General features: G+C 38.2%; 1 protein-coding gene across 3 annotated transcripts; it reads left to right on the forward strand.

Annotated features, from left to right (window-relative positions):
• Window positions 1-1382: 1382 nt before the first annotated feature.
• LOC131221607 (fanconi-associated nuclease 1 homolog) lies at window positions 1383-13751 on the forward strand. 3 transcript variants are annotated; one of them, XR_009159483.1, is made up of 6 exons: window positions 1383-1556; window positions 1664-1785; window positions 12328-12410; window positions 12652-12720; window positions 12800-13066; window positions 13701-13751. XR_009159483.1 is itself a non-coding variant. In XM_058216892.1 (5 exons), the coding sequence occupies exons 1-5, from the start codon at window positions 1427-1429 to the stop codon at window positions 12948-12950; spliced, it is 555 nt and encodes a 184-aa protein (XP_058072875.1). In that variant the 5' UTR covers window positions 1383-1426; the 3' UTR covers window positions 12951-13671. The 3 variants fall into 3 exon arrangements, 1 of the variants encoding a protein (XP_058072875.1); XM_058216892.1 differs by lacking the exon at window positions 13701-13751 and having other exon boundaries at window positions 12800-13671; XR_009159484.1 differs by lacking the exons at window positions 12328-12410; window positions 13701-13751 and having other exon boundaries at window positions 12800-13671.
• The last annotated feature ends 8100 nt before the right edge of the window (window positions 13752-21851 follow it).

Raw genomic sequence — 21851 nt, forward strand, 5'->3', positions numbered from 1 at the left:
TCCATTATTAGGGGCTTTTGTTTGGATTGCAATTGAAAATCTCATATTCCTCTCCACAAATTTCCCCTGGTATCTTTTGTGTGAGATTTCTTAAGAATGTGATGTGGATATATAAGATTGTTTGTGTTTGGATGTACGCAGTTTATGTTTGTATGGATGTATGTAGTTTGTGTTTAGATGGATGTGAATGTGAATATAATGAAATATATTATAACATGTGTATATCAAGAAGAATATGATAAATATAATGTAATAGGTGTACATCAGGAATTTTTTCCACATTTTTACCTACAAAAACATTCGTAGGTAAAAGTTCCAACAACATTTTTACCTACGAAAAATTTCGTAGGTAAAAGTTTTTACCTACCAAACATTTCACAGGGAAAAGTTTGGACAATATTTTTTACCTACGAACAATTTCGTAGGTACACAATTTGTACCTACGAAAATTTTCATGGGTAAAAGTTTTGTAAATATTTTTTACCTACGAATAATTTCGTAGGCATAAGTTTAATTTTGTTTACACACTTTTTACCTATGAAAATTTTCGTAGGTAAAAGTTTCGTATATACTTTTTACCTGCAAAATAAATCATCGGTAAAAGTTTCTTCCATAGTTTTTACCTACGAAAAAAGTCATTGGATTCGTAGGTAAAAATCACAGCTTTGGCTACAAATTGTTTTTTTACCTACGAAAAATTTCGTAGGTAAAAGTCTCCATTGCATTTTTACCTACAAAAAAAATCATCATTAAAAGTTTCATCTATAGTTTTAACCTATGAAAAAATTCGTTGGTAAAAGTCTTACCATTGCCAACGACACCTTTTTCCGTTGGTAAAAGTCTTACCATTCCCAATGACACCTTTTTCCGTTGGTAAAAGCCTTTACCCTTGGTCTTTTGCCGACGAATTTACCGACAAAAAAGTTTGTTAGTAAAACTAATTACCTACGAAAATTGAGCTTTTACCGACGAAAATTTTCGTCGGTAAAAGTGGAATTTCCTATAGTGTACCTTTTTATTTTTCTTTTTGGTAGCATTTGAGTGTCTAATTACCCGCTTTCCTTCTTCTTTTTATTTATTTATTTAATTTCTTTTTTATTTCTTTCTTTCTTTTAATTGTAATTATCCTTGACTATTTTTGATCAACAAGGGACGTCCCCATATTTAAGGAACGGTTTAAACATAACAATGACGGTAAGCTTAACTCTAAATATCACCTTTATAATCAGAATTTGTGCTCTTTATTGTACCGTGGTTGTATGTGTTGTGTTCTTTAATTTGATCATTAAGTGATGTAGTTGCTAGGATGACCTGTAAAAAGCCTGAATGAGAGCCAATGAAGAGAGCTTGTTGGATATCTTGGGGACCAAATGTTTGTAGATTTGATCATTTCCTAGCAGTTACAATCTCTGTATAACCATAAGAAATGTGGCGATCTCCAAGGGTGATACAGCTTATGGGATTTGACTTGTCTGATTTAGGTCCTTGGTTTCGTATGTCCAACATTTCCTACCCAGAAATATCAGATTCTCAACAAGCAGTTGAAGAACTTCGTAGTAATTAAATTTCTTTATAACCCCCTTAGTATTGAGTATTCTTTCATGTCCAAATTTGCAGGTTGCATTATTTGTATAATGTATACTGATTATGTTTGTTTTAACAGTGGCAGAGTATTTCCGTTCTTTGGAATTCACAAAAGAGCCATCTAAAACTAGTATAAGGGAGGTTCTAGATTTGCTTTCCGTCTCTGAGCTACGTGAAATTTCAACTCTGGTGCTTTCAAAGGTTTGTGAGTTTAGATCAGCTTACTTAGCCTGCATATATCATCTTGTTGAAAATCTTTGATATTATGAAAATATCCTTCTTGTAAACAATTCAAATAAAAAATGAAAATACCCTTCTCTGAAAGGAAGACACACTGACTTTTGTTGCTCTATCAAAGACACAGGTTGTAATGGTTGTCACGGCTTTTTTTTTTTCTCGAAAAAATCTGTTTCAGCCCCCATTACAAGCCATTTTTTCTGCAATGACTATTTTGGCCCTATAACGTGTAATGGTTACCACCATTACCATTACTAACTGTTTTGGCATACCATGAATCAATGTCTCCTACTCACTTACCTCTCTACTTAGTATCACTTAATTCTAGTTTCTTTCACTTTTTTTTTTTTTCCTTTTTTGTGGATTAGTTTGAGGGTCGTTGAATTGTATCGATTCCTCTAATGGATCTCCTCTTTTTATTTTTATTTTTAAAAACTCTTTTGCTGCTTCAGAAAGGCATCCATTGTGCAAAAAAAGGAGGAACTTGTTAGATGGCTATTTGCAGAATATGAAGATGGAATATGGTATTTGAGGGGTTTGGTTTTGGCCTCTTGTTATTTATGTCAAAGCCTTGCATACACTTTTATTAAGTTCGTGACCTTCCATTCTTTTTTGTTTAACTATTGAATATGCAGCCTGTCACTACCAAACATGGTTGCACTTGCACATGTGAACTGTTGGACGTAGGCCAGTGGGGCCCACTTGTGAGCAATCACTAGTAGGTACGTCCCATGTTTTCTCCGGTCTCTTCCTTTGGATTAAATTTCAAATTCAATTATGAATTTGATTTTTAATTGAAGATAGGGATTTGATTGGATCATTTGGCTTTATCCAATCCCACCCATACTCTCCTTCCTTTCCTATATAAAGGGATGCACTTCTCTCGTGTAAGGCAATTTGAATCATATGATAAACCGAGAGTATATAGAAAGATACAGTGTGCACTATAGTCTGTTCATTTTAGCTTGTCCTTGGGACGATCTAATCCATAGATCGCAATCCAGGGCCACATATACCGTAGGATCAGAGGTGTGAATAGATCCATCTGCTCCAGTAGTAGATAGGTTGGCCATTAGATCGTCAATCTTCTTCTTTGTAAAGGTTCCAAACATCGTGTAGACCGTCAGATCTTGAGGGCTCACCTTCCGCGCTTCCCAACAGTGGTATCAGAGCGAACTTAACGGCGGATCTCCGATTTATAATTTTCATCTAAAAAGGTAAGTGGCCCTTTTTTTAAAATTATTGGATTCATGTTCCTGGCTTTTGAAATGTATAAGATCATTGTGCACTGTAACTCTTAATATGCAAATATGCACCGAATGGGACTACATAGATGTGCATAGATGTGCATAGATGTATACACATGAGACTGTGTACATATATATGTGCACATGTGACCGTGTACATAGATATGCATGATGTAGACACTGCACATTGTATTTCGATAAAAATATATTATATATATATAAAGGCCCTTCGACGTGATCTTGTATCTGTACACACATCTATATTTACACATGTATTTGTACACATGTTAGCTGTACACACATGTATCTATATACAAGTTTAACAATAATTATCATGGCTTTTGTACACATTGGCTACTGTAGACATGTTCTTTTGTGCACATGTTGTTATGTACACATGCCAATGTGTTATGCTGTACATATGTCAACACGTTGTTTCTGTTAACATGTAGTTTACAGCAACACGTTCCATGTTGTTATATGATGTACTACAACACATTGGTTATATGTTGCATATTGTTGTATGATGTCCTATAACATGTTGCATTGTTTCTATTAACATGTTGTTTACAGCAACACGTTAGCATGGTGTTTGCACATGTAGTTTATATATGTACACATGGAAGGATATAAATTGTTCACAGTACACATGGATGGCTTACTGTACACATGTGATTTAGTTGGCTGAATATAGATGTAGGCCACATGATCTAGTGCTTACAATACACATGGCTTCTCAAATACATGTAGTTTAAATGATGGTGTGGATGCTGTGCACGTATAAAGCATGCGAGAATAACACATGTAATGCAGCCTACTATATCATTAAACATATTAACTACAAGCCATATGTTAACATGTGAGAAGGGCTAACGTGTTGTACTATAACTAAAATATATACATCATCATATGATTGTACGTGGAAGGTTTCCATTTAAGAAGGATGGAATGGTGGGGTCCACTAATGATGTCATCTTGGGGATCCACTCTATTCATTATTTTCTCTGTATCACTCATGATATAGGGTTAAAAATGAGGCAGATCCACTCTTCTGGTGGACCACACCACATGAGTATATGTTAAAGTACTTTAACATACAATACATGTATATATTCTAACGTGTTAAAATACAATACGTCAGCCTACAAGATGTTCATCATACGTCAGTCTACATGTATACATCACACATTTCCTACATGTTGTACGTCAGCCTACATGTTGTTATACATGTTGCTGTACACGTTGCTATTATAAATCCAACACGTTTAATGGTACACATCTGATATGTACATCTGTTGAATAATGATATGTACATTTCACGTGTGAAGCAGATGGCATATGTGTGAAATAAATCCAAAAATCAGCTCGTGGCATGTGAAGTAGATAGAACATGCCTTCCTTCTGTGTGAAGCAAATAAGCTGATGTACATCTCACGTTATTCGCTAACGTACACGTGTTGGCTGATGTACACGTGCAGCAACTAAGTTATAGTTTTACTAATTCCACATGTATAGATCTTTTGAAAGATCTATGCACATATTTATTGAATTCATGTTTAATCTACAAAACAATAGTGTGGCCCACATTCAGATATGTTGCAACCTGAATGTGTTATCCTGAGTTTTGGATTTGATCATATATATTTTTTATGAGTTGATGGACACATATCAAGTATGTTGTTTCCTTTTTATATCTTCTTCACTGTTGATCTAAAGCTCATTAGTGATCGAAACGATCATCAACCATGATGATCAATGTTGATGAAAGGATCCATCATCAACAATGATCATTATGGGTAAATGATCGAATCCATCACTAATGGTCATGATCACAGGTGAAGATAGAACTCTCCTGATATCTTAGCACTTTATTTTTCTTTCTGATGATGATGTTTATATATGTGATATAATTAGGCTTGATGTGCTTAGATCTAAGCCCCCTTATTTTTCATTGGAAAATATAGAAAAACGTAGTACTTAGATACTCCCTATACACATAAAAATAGGTTGTGCATAACTTTAGTAGGAGTTTATTCTCCTCCACCAAATGATGCATACAACTAAGTAATGGTAGGTTGCACGTTATATAAATTTATTCTTATAAAAAGCATTAAATCTCATCTTAAAAGGAGAACTTGATTGTTCTACACCGCCCATTCGGGTATGTGGACTTTCAGATCTCATTAAAATGTGTTTACCACTTTTATACTTTGAAAATTTGTATAACACGTAGAAATGCTGATGATTAGTGTCAATACCTTACATCATAGCTAAGTAGTGATACTTATGCAATGTAGAGATGGCCACCAAAGCATTAATCACTGAACAACTGAAAGGACAACATTTCGACGGCAACAACTACAAAGACTGGTCCCACGTGGTGCGATGCCTTCTGGACGAGGACGACATATCTCACACACTTGATGTAGTTCAAGAGGAACCCATCCTGGCTGAAAATAGAAATTTACAAGAACATAGGGTTGCGATGACTCGCTATAATAAGTGGCGAAAATAAAATCGTTCAGCCCGTAATGTCCTTTTTAGCACTATGCATAAAGAACTCATACCTACGTATGAAGTGCATAAAACCGCTAAGGGAATCTGGGAAGCACTGACAGATGCCTACGCGCAGAAGTCGAATGCGAGAGTTAGGGCAATGGAATTAGAATTTCAGGAGTACAGGATGCCTGTCGGCTGTCCCATCAAAGATCATATTCGTAAGATGGAGCAAATGATAGGTGCCCTTAGGAATGTTGGGTGTAAATTGACTGAAAATCAAAAGATTATAGCCATGCACCGTTCCTTGCCTGAATCTTAGGCCCAAATCAAAAGAATTCTGAGCCATACTGATTCTATCACTACGTTCAGAGACTTTTGTGGCCACTTGGTACGTGAGGTTGAAATGAATACAATTCAGCCAGGTTCGGCCAAGGTCTTTGTAGTAGAGACCTATAAGCGGAAAGCTAACAATAAATGGTTCAAAGCTCATAAGAAGGCAAAGAAGAATAATCAAGAACAGAAAACCATAACACCTCCTCCAAATCTCAAGAAGGGGAATGGAAAGAAGAAGCAGAAAAAGACAAATATAGTCTGCTTTGTTTGTGGAAATTTTGGCCATTATGCTTGGCAGTGTGCCCACAAAAAGACGGTAATTTCTCAGTCACAATATACTTTGTATGTAGGCGTTTGTTCTGAAATCCTTTTCGTTGATACTATATCTAACGAGTGGATTTTAGATTCAAGCGCAACAAAGCACGTGACACAGAGTCGTCGAGGACTTGAGAAATTCTGCCCTATAGCCAAAGGAAGTTACAATCTGTACATGGACAATAACGCGGTTGAAGACGAACTAGGAATTGGCGTTCTCCATCTCCGTACGCGCATAGGGCAAACAATAATCTTTCGTGATACTCTTTTTGCACTGAGGATGCTCAGAATTTAATTTCTGTTTCTAGGTTATTATTTGATGGTTTTGATATTCGATTTTCCAGGACAAGAATTTCTTTAAGACTGAACAACCTCATCTTTGCATGGAAAAATTTAATTTCAGATTTATTTATTCTAGACGTAGATTGTGATAATGCCCTTCTTGCTTTATCTGCTATGTCAAATGAAACTGTAGTATCTGAATCTCAAAAATGGCACGTGAGGTTAGTCACATAGGAAAAGATCGTATGACAAGACTAGTACGTTCTAGTCTGTTAGACTCCTTATCCAAAGTTGATTTGTCATTTTGTGAACATTGTGTGTCCGAGAAGACTTCAAAGAAACCATTTTCCAAAGTGGCTAGGTCCAAGGGCACACTAGAGATAATCCATTCAGATATCTGTGAACCCTTTAATGTACATGTCAGAAATGGATGTCAATATTTTTTCACTTTCATTGACAATTACTCGCGCTATGGATATGTGTATCTCATCTCACACAAATCGGAGGCTTTTGATTGTTTTCTTAAATATAAAGTTGAAGTGAAAAATCACCTTGAGAAAAAGATTAAAATCCTTCGATCTGATAGAGGTGGCGAGTATACATCTGAAACGATTAAGTCATATTATGAAAACGTTGAAATAGTTCGGCAGTACACAATGGTTTACACTCCACAACAAAATAGCGTTGTAGAGAGAAGGAATAGGATACTATTGGACATGGTTATGGCACAAGCCAATCTCTCTACCATATTTTAAGGATACGCACTGCTAACAGCCATCTACGCCCTTAATAGAGTTTCATCCAAATCCATTCCTAAGACTTCATATGAGATGTGGTCTGAAAAGACTCCTTCTATAGCCAACCTACGCCCTTGGGGATCTTTAGGATATGTTTTGCTACCTACTCAGCATAGAGGTCAACTTGATAGTAAAACCATTGAATGCATGTTCATAAGGTACCCTATGCATTTAAAGGGATACGTTCTAGTTTATGAGGACCATGGACGATGGATTGAGATAGAATCCCGAGACTTGACCTTCGTTGAAGATAAATACCCAAGCCGAATGAAGCAAAAAGTTCCATTAGAATTTTTTGAAATACCCGATGTATCTGAGGAGAGTGGGAGTTTTGCTTCTCACGATGATGATGCTCTTATCGTTCGTCAGGATGGTGGGAGGACATCTCAGCAGGATCCTGAATTACGTCGAAGTGAAAGAGGATTAATTCCCCAAAGATACTTCGATATTGAGGGGTAAATATTCTCTTGCGTTGCAGTTGATGATGATGAACCTGATTCGTAACAGGATGTATTATTATCTTCTAACTCGGCTGATTGGGTGAATGCTATGGATGAAGAGATCGCTTTTATGGAGAAGAATAAAGTCTGGAAACTTATTGATTTGCCTTCCAATCGTAAAGCGATAGGTAATAAATGGGTAATTAAGATCAAAAGAAAGGCAGATGGTATAGTGGACAAGTATAAAGCACGATTAGTTGCTAAAGGTTTTACACAACAAGAAGGCATTGATTACGAGGAAACCTTTTCAACTGTTGTAAAGTTCTCCTCAATCTGCATGATCTTATCCATTATCGCAAGTTTAAACTTAGAGTTATATCAGATGGATGTAAAGACTGCATTCTTAAATAATGACTTGGATGAAGAGATATACATGCAATAGCCCATGGGTTATATGGACAAAAAACATCCAAAGAAAGTCTGCAAGTTGTAGAAATCTATTTAAGGGCTAAAGCAATCTTCAAGACAGTGGTACATGAGGTTCCACTTGGCCATCACTACTTTTGGATTCACGATGAGTGAAGAAGATCATTATGTATACATGCAACGGTCTTGAAGATCTTTTCTAATACTATCTTTATATGTAGATGATATCCTGTTAGCTGGTAATGACATGCAATTGTTGATATCGACTAAAGATTGGCTATTCTCGAACTTTGAGATGAAAGACTTCGGTGAAGCCAACTTTATTCTTGGGGTAAAAATCATCAGGGATCGCCCTAAGAAATTTTTAGGCTTGTCTCAAGCAAACTATATACAAAAGATCTTAGAGCGGTTCAGGATGAAAAATTCAAAAGCTGTTGAAACCCCTATGAATAAAGCTACCAAGCTAGACAAGAAATCGTGTCCTCAGATTGAAGCCGAGAAATTGGCTATGTCCTCAGTACCTTATGCAAGTGCAGTAGGGAACTTAATTTATGTTATGCTTTGCACCAGACCGGATATTAGCTATGCAGTTGGCATAGTCAGCCGTTATCAGAGTAACCCGGGACAGTCTCATTGACAAGCCGTCAAACATATATTCTGTTATATCAGAGGAACAAAAGACCTAATGTTGTGTTATGAAGGCATAAGCCTCAAGCTCAAAGGATATTCTGATGCTGCTTGGGGTAATGACGCCGACGAGGGAAAGTCTACTTCAGGGTATGTATTCTTACACGGAGGAGGAGCTATCTCATGATCGAGTAAGAAACAGACATCCATAGCTCTTTCATCTATGGAGGCCGAGTACATTGCATATTGTGCTGCAGTTCAAGAGTGTGTATGGGTTCGCAGATTTCTATTGAGTCTGGGTATTGTACCAAGGGTTCGTCAGCCTATATCGCTGAAGATAGACAATACTTCTGTCATTGACTTGGCAAAGGACCCTAAACACCACCAGAAATCTAAGCACATTGAGATCAAGTATCATTACGTCCATGATCAAGTGAGAGATAAGAAGGTCGCCCTCAGCTACATTCCTACTAAGGAGATGATGGCTAATCCCATGACAAAACCTATAGCTAGAGATCTATTTCAGGTTCACGTCAGGCAGATGGGATTGAGGAAAGCTTGACTGATGTACTTGTTTTGTAGTACCTTTGATCTTTCATTAATGAATGTTATATTCTTTTTATTCAGTATTGAACACTAATATAATTAGGTATGAAGATCATCAGCATTTACCTTGAAATCATGTAGGATTTCTATTTTTGTCGGCAGGCCGGTCACCCACTCGCACGGGTTGACCAACCTTGAATGTACAAAAGAGGTACATTTGGGGCTATGTTTATACATTGAGGTATGAACTTGAATAATAAAGGATGAGGATATGAGTGAGTCATATTCGCCTACAATCTTATAAAGATTGAAGAAGAGACTGATAAAGTCGAATAACATAATCGCACAATTCCGTTACATGCGATCAATGTTATGGCCTAAAATTAAAGCCAGGTTATGAGGTTATGAGATAAGTCGTACCTCATGTAGAATGACATGCGTATTGTAAACCCGACATTTACCTATTATTTTCTACTTTACGACGTGGATTGTAGCCACGTGCTGGGACCTATTACCTACAGATTGTTTTGATTCAATCTAATCATTGCAACGTGTGAGTAGCCAGTCCCGTAGGTGACTCTTAGTGTCCTTAGCTACGCTCCTCTTGTATATATGAGGATGAGATTGAGTATCGCTACTTTAGTGTACTATGACGAAAGGTCCTTGATTGGCCAAACTCAGTTACACTAGGAAAGCGGCTTAATTACTTCTAAATTACACATCTGCGTGGGGAAGATCCCGTGACAGCTACACCAAGTTTCTAGAACTATAAATACGCACTTGAAGACTTATCCGCCGGCACTATCGAGTTGTTTTTATTAGACTTTTGCAAACAATATTTTTCTTAAAAAGCATATATATATATATATAAGTATTGCTTTAAATTGGTTTCAATTGAAGTTTCTGAAAAATCAAGTTTTCAAAATAACTCGATAAGTTAGATAAGTGCGTATGTTGGCCGAGTACTCCAGATCGGGAGTTAACTCCATCCGGTGTGGTCACGTGGACTAGGACAGGCATTGCAAAGCTTGGGTTATTGAGTACTAGTTAGGTGGTCACTTAGTACTTAAGCACCTATGAGAAGATTATGGTGATCCAGCTGGTCCCACGCCTCTGATTCTTTTGATCGCGATGTTTGGTTCTTTGATTATTATTAGGCAAGTTAGATGGACAAATTTATGTGTCTATCCCACAATGTGATTGAGTGGGAGATGTTAGACGTAGACCAGTGGGGCCCACTTATGAGCAATCACTAGTGGGTACGTCCCATGTTTTCTCCAGTCTCTTCCTTTGAATTAAATTTCAAATTCAATTATGAATTTGATTTTTAATTGAAAATAGGGATTTGATCAGATTATTTAGCTTTATCCAATCCCACCCAAACTCTCCTTCCTTTCCTATATAAAGGGATGCACTTCTCTCGTGTAAGGCAATTTGAATCATACGATAAACCGAGAGTATATAGAAAGATACAGTGTGCACTATAGTTTGTTCATTTTAGTTTGTCCTTGGGACGATCTGATCCATAGATCGCAATCCGGGGCCACTTATACCGTAGGATCAAAGGTGTGAATAGATCCATCTGCTCCAGTAGTAGATAGGCGGGCCATTAGATCGTCAATCTTCTGCTTTGTAAAGGTTCCAAATATCGTGTAGACCGTCAAATCTTAAGGGCTCACCTTCCGCGCTTCCCAACATGAACAATCCATTTCATCAATTGGACAGTCCATTTGGCGTGATCCACTCTTCATATATGTTTCTTGAAAATATCATACTTATCAGATTATCTAAACTGCACCTTCGATTGCTTAAAAAAATGGATGGGTAAGATAAGATTATTTATTAGGATAGGCCCACTAATGGATATTTAGGATCTTCCAACTACTGCATTTATTATTATTTTGTGCAGCGGTGGAAGAAGTTTGGACACGCAACCCCATAGACAGTCCCGTGAAATGGATGCCAAAAGAATACAAATGCAAATCGGTGCATGTCAAGCTTTCTATACACTTATCAGCTACCACACATGCATGCCTACATGCGCAAGTTGACATGAATGCATACGTTCATGGGCGTGATTAATCTTTTTAACTCTGCAATTTAAACGTGCTTTTGGATTAGTACTGTTGCAACTTGGGTTAGGTTTGACCAAACCGTCGGGTCTAACCGAGTTCATGTCAAGTTGTAGAGTTGGGTTGTCAAGGTGATTTGAATTGGAAAATCGTGTTGGGTTAGTGAGATTGGGAATAATCACATGTATTTGACTTTGGTGGGGTCAAGTAAAGTTGGGTTGGGATTTGGGGTTGATCACCTTAGGTTAGAATTAGGGTGGAGTCAGGTTGAGAGTGTGATGATCTTGATGTTGACATTCAACCTGACTCAAACCTACCGGAAAAAATGGACACCAAGGAAAAACTATTCTGAAGCCTATTCATAAAAGCCTGTATTTTCGATAGCTCAATGCACCATGACATTGGCGTGTATACATGCATGTACGGGCCCGTCTGATAAACATCAAACACCACAAGAAATAAAAACACTCAGATCTTTTTAGTCAATTGATGACGTGGTGCAAACCTGGACACACGAATTTAGAGTTTAATGTATCCATGTTACTAGGCCACGTCACAGTCGTTCAGAAGGCAGAGGATTAGTTAAGACCTAGCATCCACCGAGGTGGGTAGGACCCCTAACTGTGGGGCTCACACTGATTTATGTGCCTTAAATCCTGTTTTCCCTAGTTTTCTGCCTGGAGTTGTGTTTGGTTTGTTTCAGATCTTAACTGAAATCATATCTAGCTTTGCATTATGTCTGCTGCTGAAAGGGGCAACTTCCAGATGTATCTAGATGTATCTGTAATGATTGCAATCATATCTAGGTTTATGTTCTTTTGGATAGTATTGACTCTATGGATCATTTAAAATAGGGATTTTCATAAATTAGTACCTCACTAAATGGATTTTTGCATTCCATTACATTCGTGTTGCAACATAGTCGGGCTCCTGGAGAACGATGAAGTTCCTTGTGATCTTGTTTCAATTGGTACTTCCGACCCACAAGGCATCTGTTATGTTGAGGTGACTATAGAATTATATGGTGTTGGATCTTTATTTCATGAATTCAGCATCTTTATAAAATAAAAATAAAAAAAAAAAATAAAAAAAAAAAAAAAACACTTTTTTGTTGGAATATAGTTGTAGAAAGTGTACAAAATGGTGAAAACACCTCTAATGTAAAATTGTAAAAATCTACTGGGTGAAAGCATGACCAATATCATTGTGTCCAATGCAGGCTAACAGTCTCGGTTCATAATGGCAGCTTGCTTGGGAACACCAATCTGTCGGGACCTATTGCAGATCTCAACCCATTAAGGAGGCTGGATAGATTGTAAGTTCGTGGGGTTTATCCATTTTCTTTGTTTGATCGTTGTGCTTATTTTCTGATTTTATGTTATCTTTTCTTCAAGGCATTTTCAGGAATTAGAATTATTCTTAAACCAACACTTACTTAAGGATTACCTTCTCATGTGTACAAGAACCGCCCCTCCAATATCTCTCTCATTCCATGAGGAAATCTCTAGACAGACATTCTCTTCAAAACCTCGTAGAAAGCAATGAAAATATACTTCAAGTTCTTAACACATGGTAGAAATTTCGACAATTGTTGTACATTTGAAGACAATGGGCAGATTGTTAAAGCAGACAATCAGAGGGAAACCACATCTGAAAAGATGGTAAGATCTTACTGGTGTACATGCATTCATGTAGACACAAGTTCTTAACACATGGCAAAAATTTTGACAATTGTTGTACTTAGTATTCAAAACTGAATTTTTGTGACAGGGTTTTGAAACCATTCGGATCGTTTTAGATGCCACCTTGAAATGTAAATTAATCACATGTATGACGAGCGCAGGCTGCTTGTGGCCTAATCATGTGAGAACTTGCAGAATTCGTGCACCCCAAGATACATGACTATCTCATTTTATCCATTGTGGCCCAATCATGTGGAGAACTTTCTTGAACTATATGCAGGGTAATGCTTCAATCGTAAACAAGCTTGTTAAAAATATAAGAGTTTAATCATTAAAGAGGGAGTGGGAGAGTCATTTGTGTGCGCCCAACCCATTCTTAGTGTGACAGCAGAATTCTGTACAATCGTCCAGCTTTCATTTATAATGGTGCTACTCATGGAAAAGGACTGACTTCACCAAATTAACTCAATTGAGTTTTGTTAGAATATTTCTTAATAGTTAATCTAATCTATTACTGGATTACTATTTCAATTTTAATATGTTGCTGGTGATCAAACTAGAAGAACACGAAATTTCAAAAAGAGGCATAAGGGTTACTGTTGCAATGCATTAGGTCAATATACCTATACAGCAAAGCTATCTGTGGTATGGTTCAAGCATTGGATGGATGTGGGTGTAAATATGATGAAAATGTATTGTAACATGTGTATTTACAGGTGTATATCAGAAATTTTTTCCTTAATTTTGAAAATAAATGAAACCAGGAAGAAATAAACTATTACCGACGAAATATTTCATTGGTAATAGTAGGTTGAAAACTTATATTGACGAAATATTTCGTATGTACAAATTAATACAAAAATTTACACCAACGATCTATATATGAGATATACCGATGAATTATTTCGTCGGTAGTAGCAGGCTTATGCCGACAAACATACTCGTCAGTATTATTATTTTACCAACGAATGTATTCGTCAGTAATGTCGTCTATCCATAGTTTTACCAACGAAGATATTTGTCGGTATCAGTTGTGTTTACCAATAAAATATATTGTTTTTTCCTACCAAAAGTAACATGCTTGGCGGACGATTTTAGTCATCGGTATTTATTTTATCATTGCCGACGAAGTCATATTTCGTCGAGAAAAGCCTTCAGCCACGGTCTTATTGCGACGATCTTAGCGACGACATATTTCGTCGATAATAATCATTACTGATGAAAAAAGATAAAATAACGACAAATTATGTCGTTGGTAAAAGAGCAATTTCCTGTAGTGAGCTTACTCAATTGTCCTCACTATTGGGTGAGTCCAAAGGAGTACGATATTCTACAAGGGCAAGTGAAGAAACTGATCTATATATACTAGCCAAATCAAGGAGAGCATGAGTACATATATTGTATCAGCTCAAGAGCCTAATGACAATATAAGAAAAGGGCTAATAAACATTGGTTTTAGAAGTTATCTCAAAATCATGAGCCAAGTCCCTTGAGTAACTTGAGGATGAATTTTTTCCAAGTGGAGGGGTCTCATGTAAGACGTGACACCAATACATTCCTAGCATGGTTGGACTAAAAGAAGGTGAATTGTAAATTGACCATAACTTTTGATTCGGTAATTGTTACCGCGCACCTGACCAATATCAAGAACGAAACTAGTATTAGAACTCGAGGACGAGTTCATTTGAAGTGGAGGGGATTGATGTAAAGTGAATCGCAGACACTTACATGTCCAAGATGGATTAGAGAACCTTAGAACCTTAAAACAGGCATATCTCGCAAATCGGAATGAATTACTCGACGTACCATATATGATTTTGGGGTAAGACAAGCTACTTTAGCCAACCAACTAGGCATGGCTGGGTTTCCCAAGCCAAATTTGTGATATTCCATCATATCGACGGTCAAATTTTTTATATATTTCTATTTTGTTTTGATTGTAACTCTTCATTTGTTGGGCTTGTATCCAACGCAAAAAGTGTTTAGAAAAATTAGGAAAATAACGTGGTTAAGCCACACAGGACTATAAATAGTAAATTTACTGTTTATAGTAAGTTACGAATTTTAAGGAGTTTTAGTTGTAGTTTAATTCCGAAACTTGTTATCATTATTTAAAGAGTTGTAGACTTGTTTATTTCATCTATCAGTCAATTTACAAATTTTCATGAATATTATTTTTATTTTCTTGATTTTTCCTTGTGGAATCGAGAAGTCTCCATGAGGAGTGTAAAGAAGCTTCCTGGATTCAAAGTAGTTATCCTTGAGGAAGACGGTGATCGACCTCATCACGTTCATCCCTACGCCAGGATGTTAGTGCAGGAGGTATGACAAATATTCAAGAGATTGTTTGACTGGCCACTAATCCAAAATAAGCCCATTAGGTCCCTCCTACAGTAGTGTCTTAGCCTAGCTAGAATGTCTGGGCTAGAATGTCATCTACATTCAAGCAGTTAAAAGTAATTCTCTGCCTGCTCGTCTGGGAGATTTGGCTAGCGAGGAACAGCATGCGGTTTGAGAATAGAAAGTTGGTTCGTTTCATAGTACTGATCTTGTTCCTTATAACTTTGGCGGAAAAAGAGAAGGAAAAAAAAAAAAAGGAAAAACGAGGTTGTTTTGCGTGTGAGTGGAGCCCACCATTACGTAATAAAAGATATCCAATCTATCCAACTCCACCGTGAATATTAGACACCATGAAAATCATCTTGACACAATCATTGTCTGGGTTAAACCGACCGGGAGCGGATTAGGTGACATCCTGGTTCCACCAAGGTGGGTGGGACCCCTGATTGGGGCTCACAGTTATGTTCGTGCCTTAAATCCACACCGTCCAACCGTTTTGAAAGCTCATTTGAAGGCATGAATATTCCAAAAATGAAGCACATCCAAATCTTATGAGGGCCATGTCACAGGAAATGGTAATGATTGAATCCCCACCATTAAAATGTTTATTTTTCATCCAACCTGTTGATAAGATCACAAAGTTCTGGATGAAAAGACCACATAAATATCAACTTGATCCAAAGCTCTTTTCAGCCCACGAGAAGTTATTAATGGTAAGACCACATATATATCAACTTGATCCAAAATTCTTTTCAGCCCACGAGAAGTTATTAACGGTTGAATACCGCTATTTCATGTATTATGCTTCACCTGAGATTTGGATCCACTTCATTTTTGGAATCATGCCCTAAAAAGCCTTCAAAAGAAGTTAGACAGCGTGGCTTTAAGCCACATACATCGCTGTGAGGCCCACAGTAGGGATCCCACCAACATCGTGGATTGGGTCTCACCTAAAACCTCATGTGGCAGACTTCTTAGGACGTGGATTAGTTATTGACATGTTGATTAGCGAGACTTGCTACTGAAGTGACGTCACCAAGTTTTGTGGGCCCCATTGTATCCACACCGTCCATCCATTTTGGAGAGAGCATTTTAAGTCATGAACCAAAGAATAAGTCAGATCCAAATCTCCAGTTGACCCCACCACAGAAAGCAATGGGAAGAGTAACGACCACCGTTAAAAACTTCTAATGGCTAGAAAAGTTGATCAAGCTGATATTTGTGTTTTCCCCTTCTTTCATGTCCTTGTTAATTTATGAAAAGGTTGGATCTCAAATAAACATCATGGTGGACCTTAGGAAGGTTTCAATGGTGGGCATCAATCTCCCTGCTATTTTCTGTGGTGGGGTCCACTACTACTTTGTATCTGCCTCATTCTTTGGCTCATGCCCTAAAATGATCTCTCCAAATGGATGGACGGTGGGATAAAGCACATACATCATTGTGGGCCCACATAACTTGGTGACTCACTTCAGTAGGAGTCTCCCTACTCAACCTGTCAACGGCTAATCCGCGTCCGCTTCTTGATGGTCAGACCAACTTGAATTTTTGAATTTTTTATTTTCACTATGCAATGAACATGCTAAAAAAGGTTGGTAGACACACTTTCACACCCATACACTCCACAGTTGGTACTTGAACGCATGACCTTACTATTGAAACTCTTGTTAATCTACCATTAAGGCATGAGTACATACCAACAAGCATGCACTGTGATGGTAAGGCATGAGTACATACCAACAAGCATGCACTGTGATGGTAACACGTGTCTACAACTAGTTAACTATGAATAAGGTAAAATTGTTAATTTATCAAAGATTATGGAGTTATACCGATGGAATGAGAAAATTTACCACAAATATGTAAACTAAATGTTACAACACCTACAATAATTCAGGAAGCGGATTGGATGGCTTACCACACACCACCGACCTGGCTGATATGGTACGCGTCAAATAGTACACGGATTTACTGTGCTGTAAACTTAGGTGGGGCCCACCATGATATTTGTGAGAAATCCATCTTGTTCATCCATTTTTTGAGATCATACAACCAAAACTGACCCAGATCCAATACTCAAGTGGGCTGAAAATGTAAGTATTGAACGTCCACGGTTGAAATATTAATGGGGCAACAAAAGTTTTCAATAAGGCTTATATTTGTTCATCTCAGTATGAATGACGTTAGGAACTGCTCAAACATCACTTTCAGCACAGGGAGGTTTCAACTGTAGGAATTTCTATACCCACCCTTTCCTTTAGTGCGGCCCACTTGAATATTCAATCCTGGTTATTTTTGGTTCCACGTCTTAAATTGATCTCATAAAATAGATCAATGTACCGTATATTTCTCACAAACATCACCGTGCCCGCATAGGTTTCCAGCACAGGAAAGGCTTTCTGCAGGAAATTAAACAGCGTCTGTGCTAGTTCGAGAGCTGACACTCCCCGAACTCCAAGTTATAACGGTACGAAGTAGATCAAAATTACATGGCCGATGTATGTGGACCACACCTTAAAAACAGTGGGATCAATGATTATCACCATTAAAACATTCATAGTGCCCATGGTAACGTTTATTTTTCATCCAATTTGTTCATAAGTTCACATGGGCCTGGATAAAGAGGAAAAACAAATATTATATTGATCCAAAACCTCTATTACTCCCAGAAGGGTTTCAATGGTAGAGGTTCGATCACCCACTACTTTTGCAGTGTGGTCCACTTGATCTTTGGATGTCTTATTTTTTAGCCCAGGGCTTACAACGAGCTCTGCAGATGGAAAGACGGTTGGTATATAACATATACCTTATGATGGGACCCATAGAACTTGGTGACCTCAACACACTAGCCACATGGGTGGTGTGTTATACACCAACCAATCTGCTTCCAATAATTCAAACCCGAGAGAGGGACGCGGATTGCGTCCTACCCCCACCGGGACGGTAATCCGTCTAGGCAGGGCTTTGTGGGGCTCACAATGATGTTAGTGTTTTATCCATGCCGTTAATCACTTTTATCAGACCATTTTACGATATAATCGTGAAAATGAGGCAGGCCCACAGCTCCAGTGGACCACACTAAAGGAACTTGTAGTGATAATGACAACCACCGTTGAAACCTTTCTAAGGGCCACTGTGATGTTTTTTTTTCCATCCAACCTTCACCCCAGTGGGAATGATGTTATGATCGAGTGGGATTTCATCACGTATGGATACTCGAACCCTTGACCGGGGGTTGAAACTCCTGAGAGTCTACCACCTGAGTAAGAGTAAGGATCCACCTAAAATGAGCTCCAACAACGGATGTACAGTGCAGATTTATCACAAATATCATGGTGGCCCCACCTAAGAAAATCCTGGGAAAGGCTTTTGAGGGATGTTTACAGTGATGAAAAAGGGAAGTGGATTGTGTAGTGCGAGTAACTCACTAAGCTTAGCCTACTGAGTAAACTCTGTGAGATCCACCACAATTTATGCATTTTAACCACTCTGTTCATCCATTTTAACAGATAATTTTAGGGTGTTAGACAAAAAGTAAAGCATATGCAATGTTCAAATGGATCACACCATAGGAAATAGTTGAATTGAACATCCACAATTGAAAATTTCTTAGGGACTACGGAAGTTTTGGATCAATCTTATATTTGTTTTTTCCTTTCATCCATTTCCGTATGACCTTATGAACAGTTTGGATGACATATAAATATCACTGTGTGACATAGCATGGAAATCATTATCACCACCCTTTCCTGTAGTATAATCCTCTTGATACGTGGATATGCTTCAATTTTGGGCTAACCCCTTAAATTAGATGGAAAAACGAATGTACGGGGTAGATAGATTACAAACATTCAAGGGGTACCCAACTGAGTTTACTCAGTACAGTAAGAGCTACCAAGTAACTCAGCACGCAATCCGATTACAAGAAGGGACCGGTGGGCTGTGCTGTGTTTGAACTAAAACGGGAACGGATTGCCTGGGCTGTGTGGAGGCATATAAAGACGTCCGTGACGGATCCACTCCGTCCATCTGTTTTAAAAGAGCACAATAGGACAAGTTTTTAAAATATTTTAAAAATAGGGTAAATCCAAAACTCATGTGAGCCATAAGACACGACTGAGTGGGGATTGAACGCTTGGCCGTTACAAAAGTTTTGTATCAGGATGATATTTATTAATATAGTTTATCTGAGTAGTAATAATTATATGAGCGGTTTGGATGGCATATAAACATCATGGTCAGCTCCAGGAAGGTTTCAAATGTGGATGTCACTGTGTGGCCCATCTGAGTTTGGGATCTTCCTGATTTTTAGATCGATGTTCTATCGTGGACTTTCATAACAGATGGACGGAGTGGATTTGTTACTGACATCTCTGTCGACCCCACAGCCGTGAGCACAAAGATACCTTTGGGTCTTATGTAAGCAATTCGCTCCCGATTAAAACCAGTTGGACCACAAACGACTAGAAAGTCCCATTTGGTTTTCAACCATTGAATGCGAGTATGCGACCTGACAAGATCAGGTTAGCAATTTTCTTCCATTACTTCACGTGTCCATTTCTAAGGTTGTTTTCAACCTACGACTATATCCAATATTAAAAACTATGGGCTACACAAAAGTTTTAGATGAAGCTGATATTTATGTGGTCTCTTCGTCCAGGCCTTTGTAACCTTATCAACAGGTTAGATGGCAAATAAACATTCCAATAGCCCCATGAAGTTTTTAATGGTGGGGATTCAATCATAATGGTTTCCTGTAGCATGGTCCACCTAATCTTTGGATCTACATCATATTTTGCATCATATCCTAAAATGAGCTGTCAAAATGGATGGACGGTGTGGATGTAAAGCACATACATCACAGTAGACCCCACAGTTAGGGATCCACCGACCCGGCATGCATGTGCATTTAGCTTCTTTGTGTGGCCCACTAGATCTATTGTTCTGATTTCTCCATGTGTAACGTATATTCGGCAAAGATGTTGTAGTCAAACCTCGTGATTGAAAATAGACAACGACGTTGCTGTGGACAAAAAACGAATGGTATCCTGATTATCAGTAAGGTTAAACTTGCATCAGAGAAATGGATGGTTAGAGAATACGTTCAAGATTACAAAAGAAAAGGTACCTGTGTTGCTCACTTGATGAGTGAACTACCCTGTTATATATATATATATATATTCTCAGTTGCGCACTACCTAATGGATGGCCCGGATCTCTAAAACATGTGTCATCCGACCGTGGAAACGAGTCACCATATGGGAGCTCTCCTGTAAGCCCGCATTCAATCGGACTTGGATTTCGTCCTACCCCTCCGTCTCCAGCTGGGAACGGGCAGGAGCTTTGAGTGGTCACTGTGATATATGGGTCTTATCTACGCCCTTAATCCATTTTAGGATATAAACCCAAAAATAATGCAGATCCAAGACATATGTAGCCTACACAATGGTTATTAAACTCTTACCGTTGAAAACTTCTCGAGGGTCACAGAAGTTTTAGATGGAGCTGATATTTGTGATTTCTATTCACCCAGGTCTATTTAATTTTATTAATAGGTTGTATGGCAAATAAACATCACGGTGGGGCAAGAAAAGTTTCAACGGTGAGAATCATTATCACCACTGCTTCCTGTGGCGTGGTACAATTAAGCCTTGGATCTGCCTCAGCTTTGGGATTATATCCTAAAATGATACCAAAAATTGGATAGACGGTGTGGATAAGACTCATACATCACGGTGGCCACTCAAAGCTCCTGCCCGTTCCCAGCTGAGACGGGCAGAGGTGACGCAATCCACGTCCCTGTCTATCAAACCATAAGATTGACGATCGGACGCTTGAAATTTTCATTTTACGGCCGCAAACGGAATCTGGCTGCGTGTAACAACCGGTCATGCGGAGCCCCGCCGGCAAAAAACTGCAGGGCCTGCTGCGATGTCCGTGTGACATCCACTCCGTCCATCAGTTTCTCCATCTCATATAAGTATCTGATACAAAAACGTAAGCAGGTCCAACACTTATGTTGTCCACACCTCACGAAAAAGTGTGGATTGGACATTTGGAACCCACTATTTCTGATCGGGCTGATATTTTGTTTTTTCACTTTATCCTGGCGGGAATCACCTTACGAACGGATTAGATTTTCAGATAAACATCACATTAACCCAATTATATTTCAATGGTGGATGTTCAATTCTAACTTTTTCTTATAGTGTGGCCCACATAAGCTTTGAACCTGCCTCATTTTTTTAATCTTATTCTAGCATGAGCTGGAGAAACTGATGGACGGAGAAATGTCACATGGAGATATCGGTAGGCCCCACAGAGCTTTGTCACTCCATGAAACCGGCTGTCACACGCAAGTTAGTCCACTATGAAAGGGTTTGAATTATCAACGCATTCATTTGTCTCTGAGCGTTTCTCTCAC

Source organism: Magnolia sinica, chromosome 12 (assembly GCF_029962835.1).
Source record: "Magnolia sinica isolate HGM2019 chromosome 12, MsV1, whole genome shotgun sequence".
NCBI lineage: Eukaryota > Viridiplantae > Streptophyta > Magnoliopsida > Magnoliales > Magnoliaceae > Magnolia > Magnolia sinica.

Bases quoted from the DNA above. Each gene is read 5' to 3' on its own strand.
- LOC131221607 (XM_058216892.1), top strand. From the start codon at position 1,427: ATGTGGCGATCTCCAAGGGTGATACAGCTTATGGGATTTGACTTGTCT. The intron at 1,557-1,663 runs GTAATTAAATTT...TTGTTTTAACAG, and splicing joins AGCAGTTGAAGAACTTCGTA to TGGCAGAGTATTTCCGTTCT. The intron at 12,411-12,651 runs GTGACTATAGAA...TCATAATGGCAG, and splicing joins AAGGCATCTGTTATGTTGAG to CTTGCTTGGGAACACCAATC.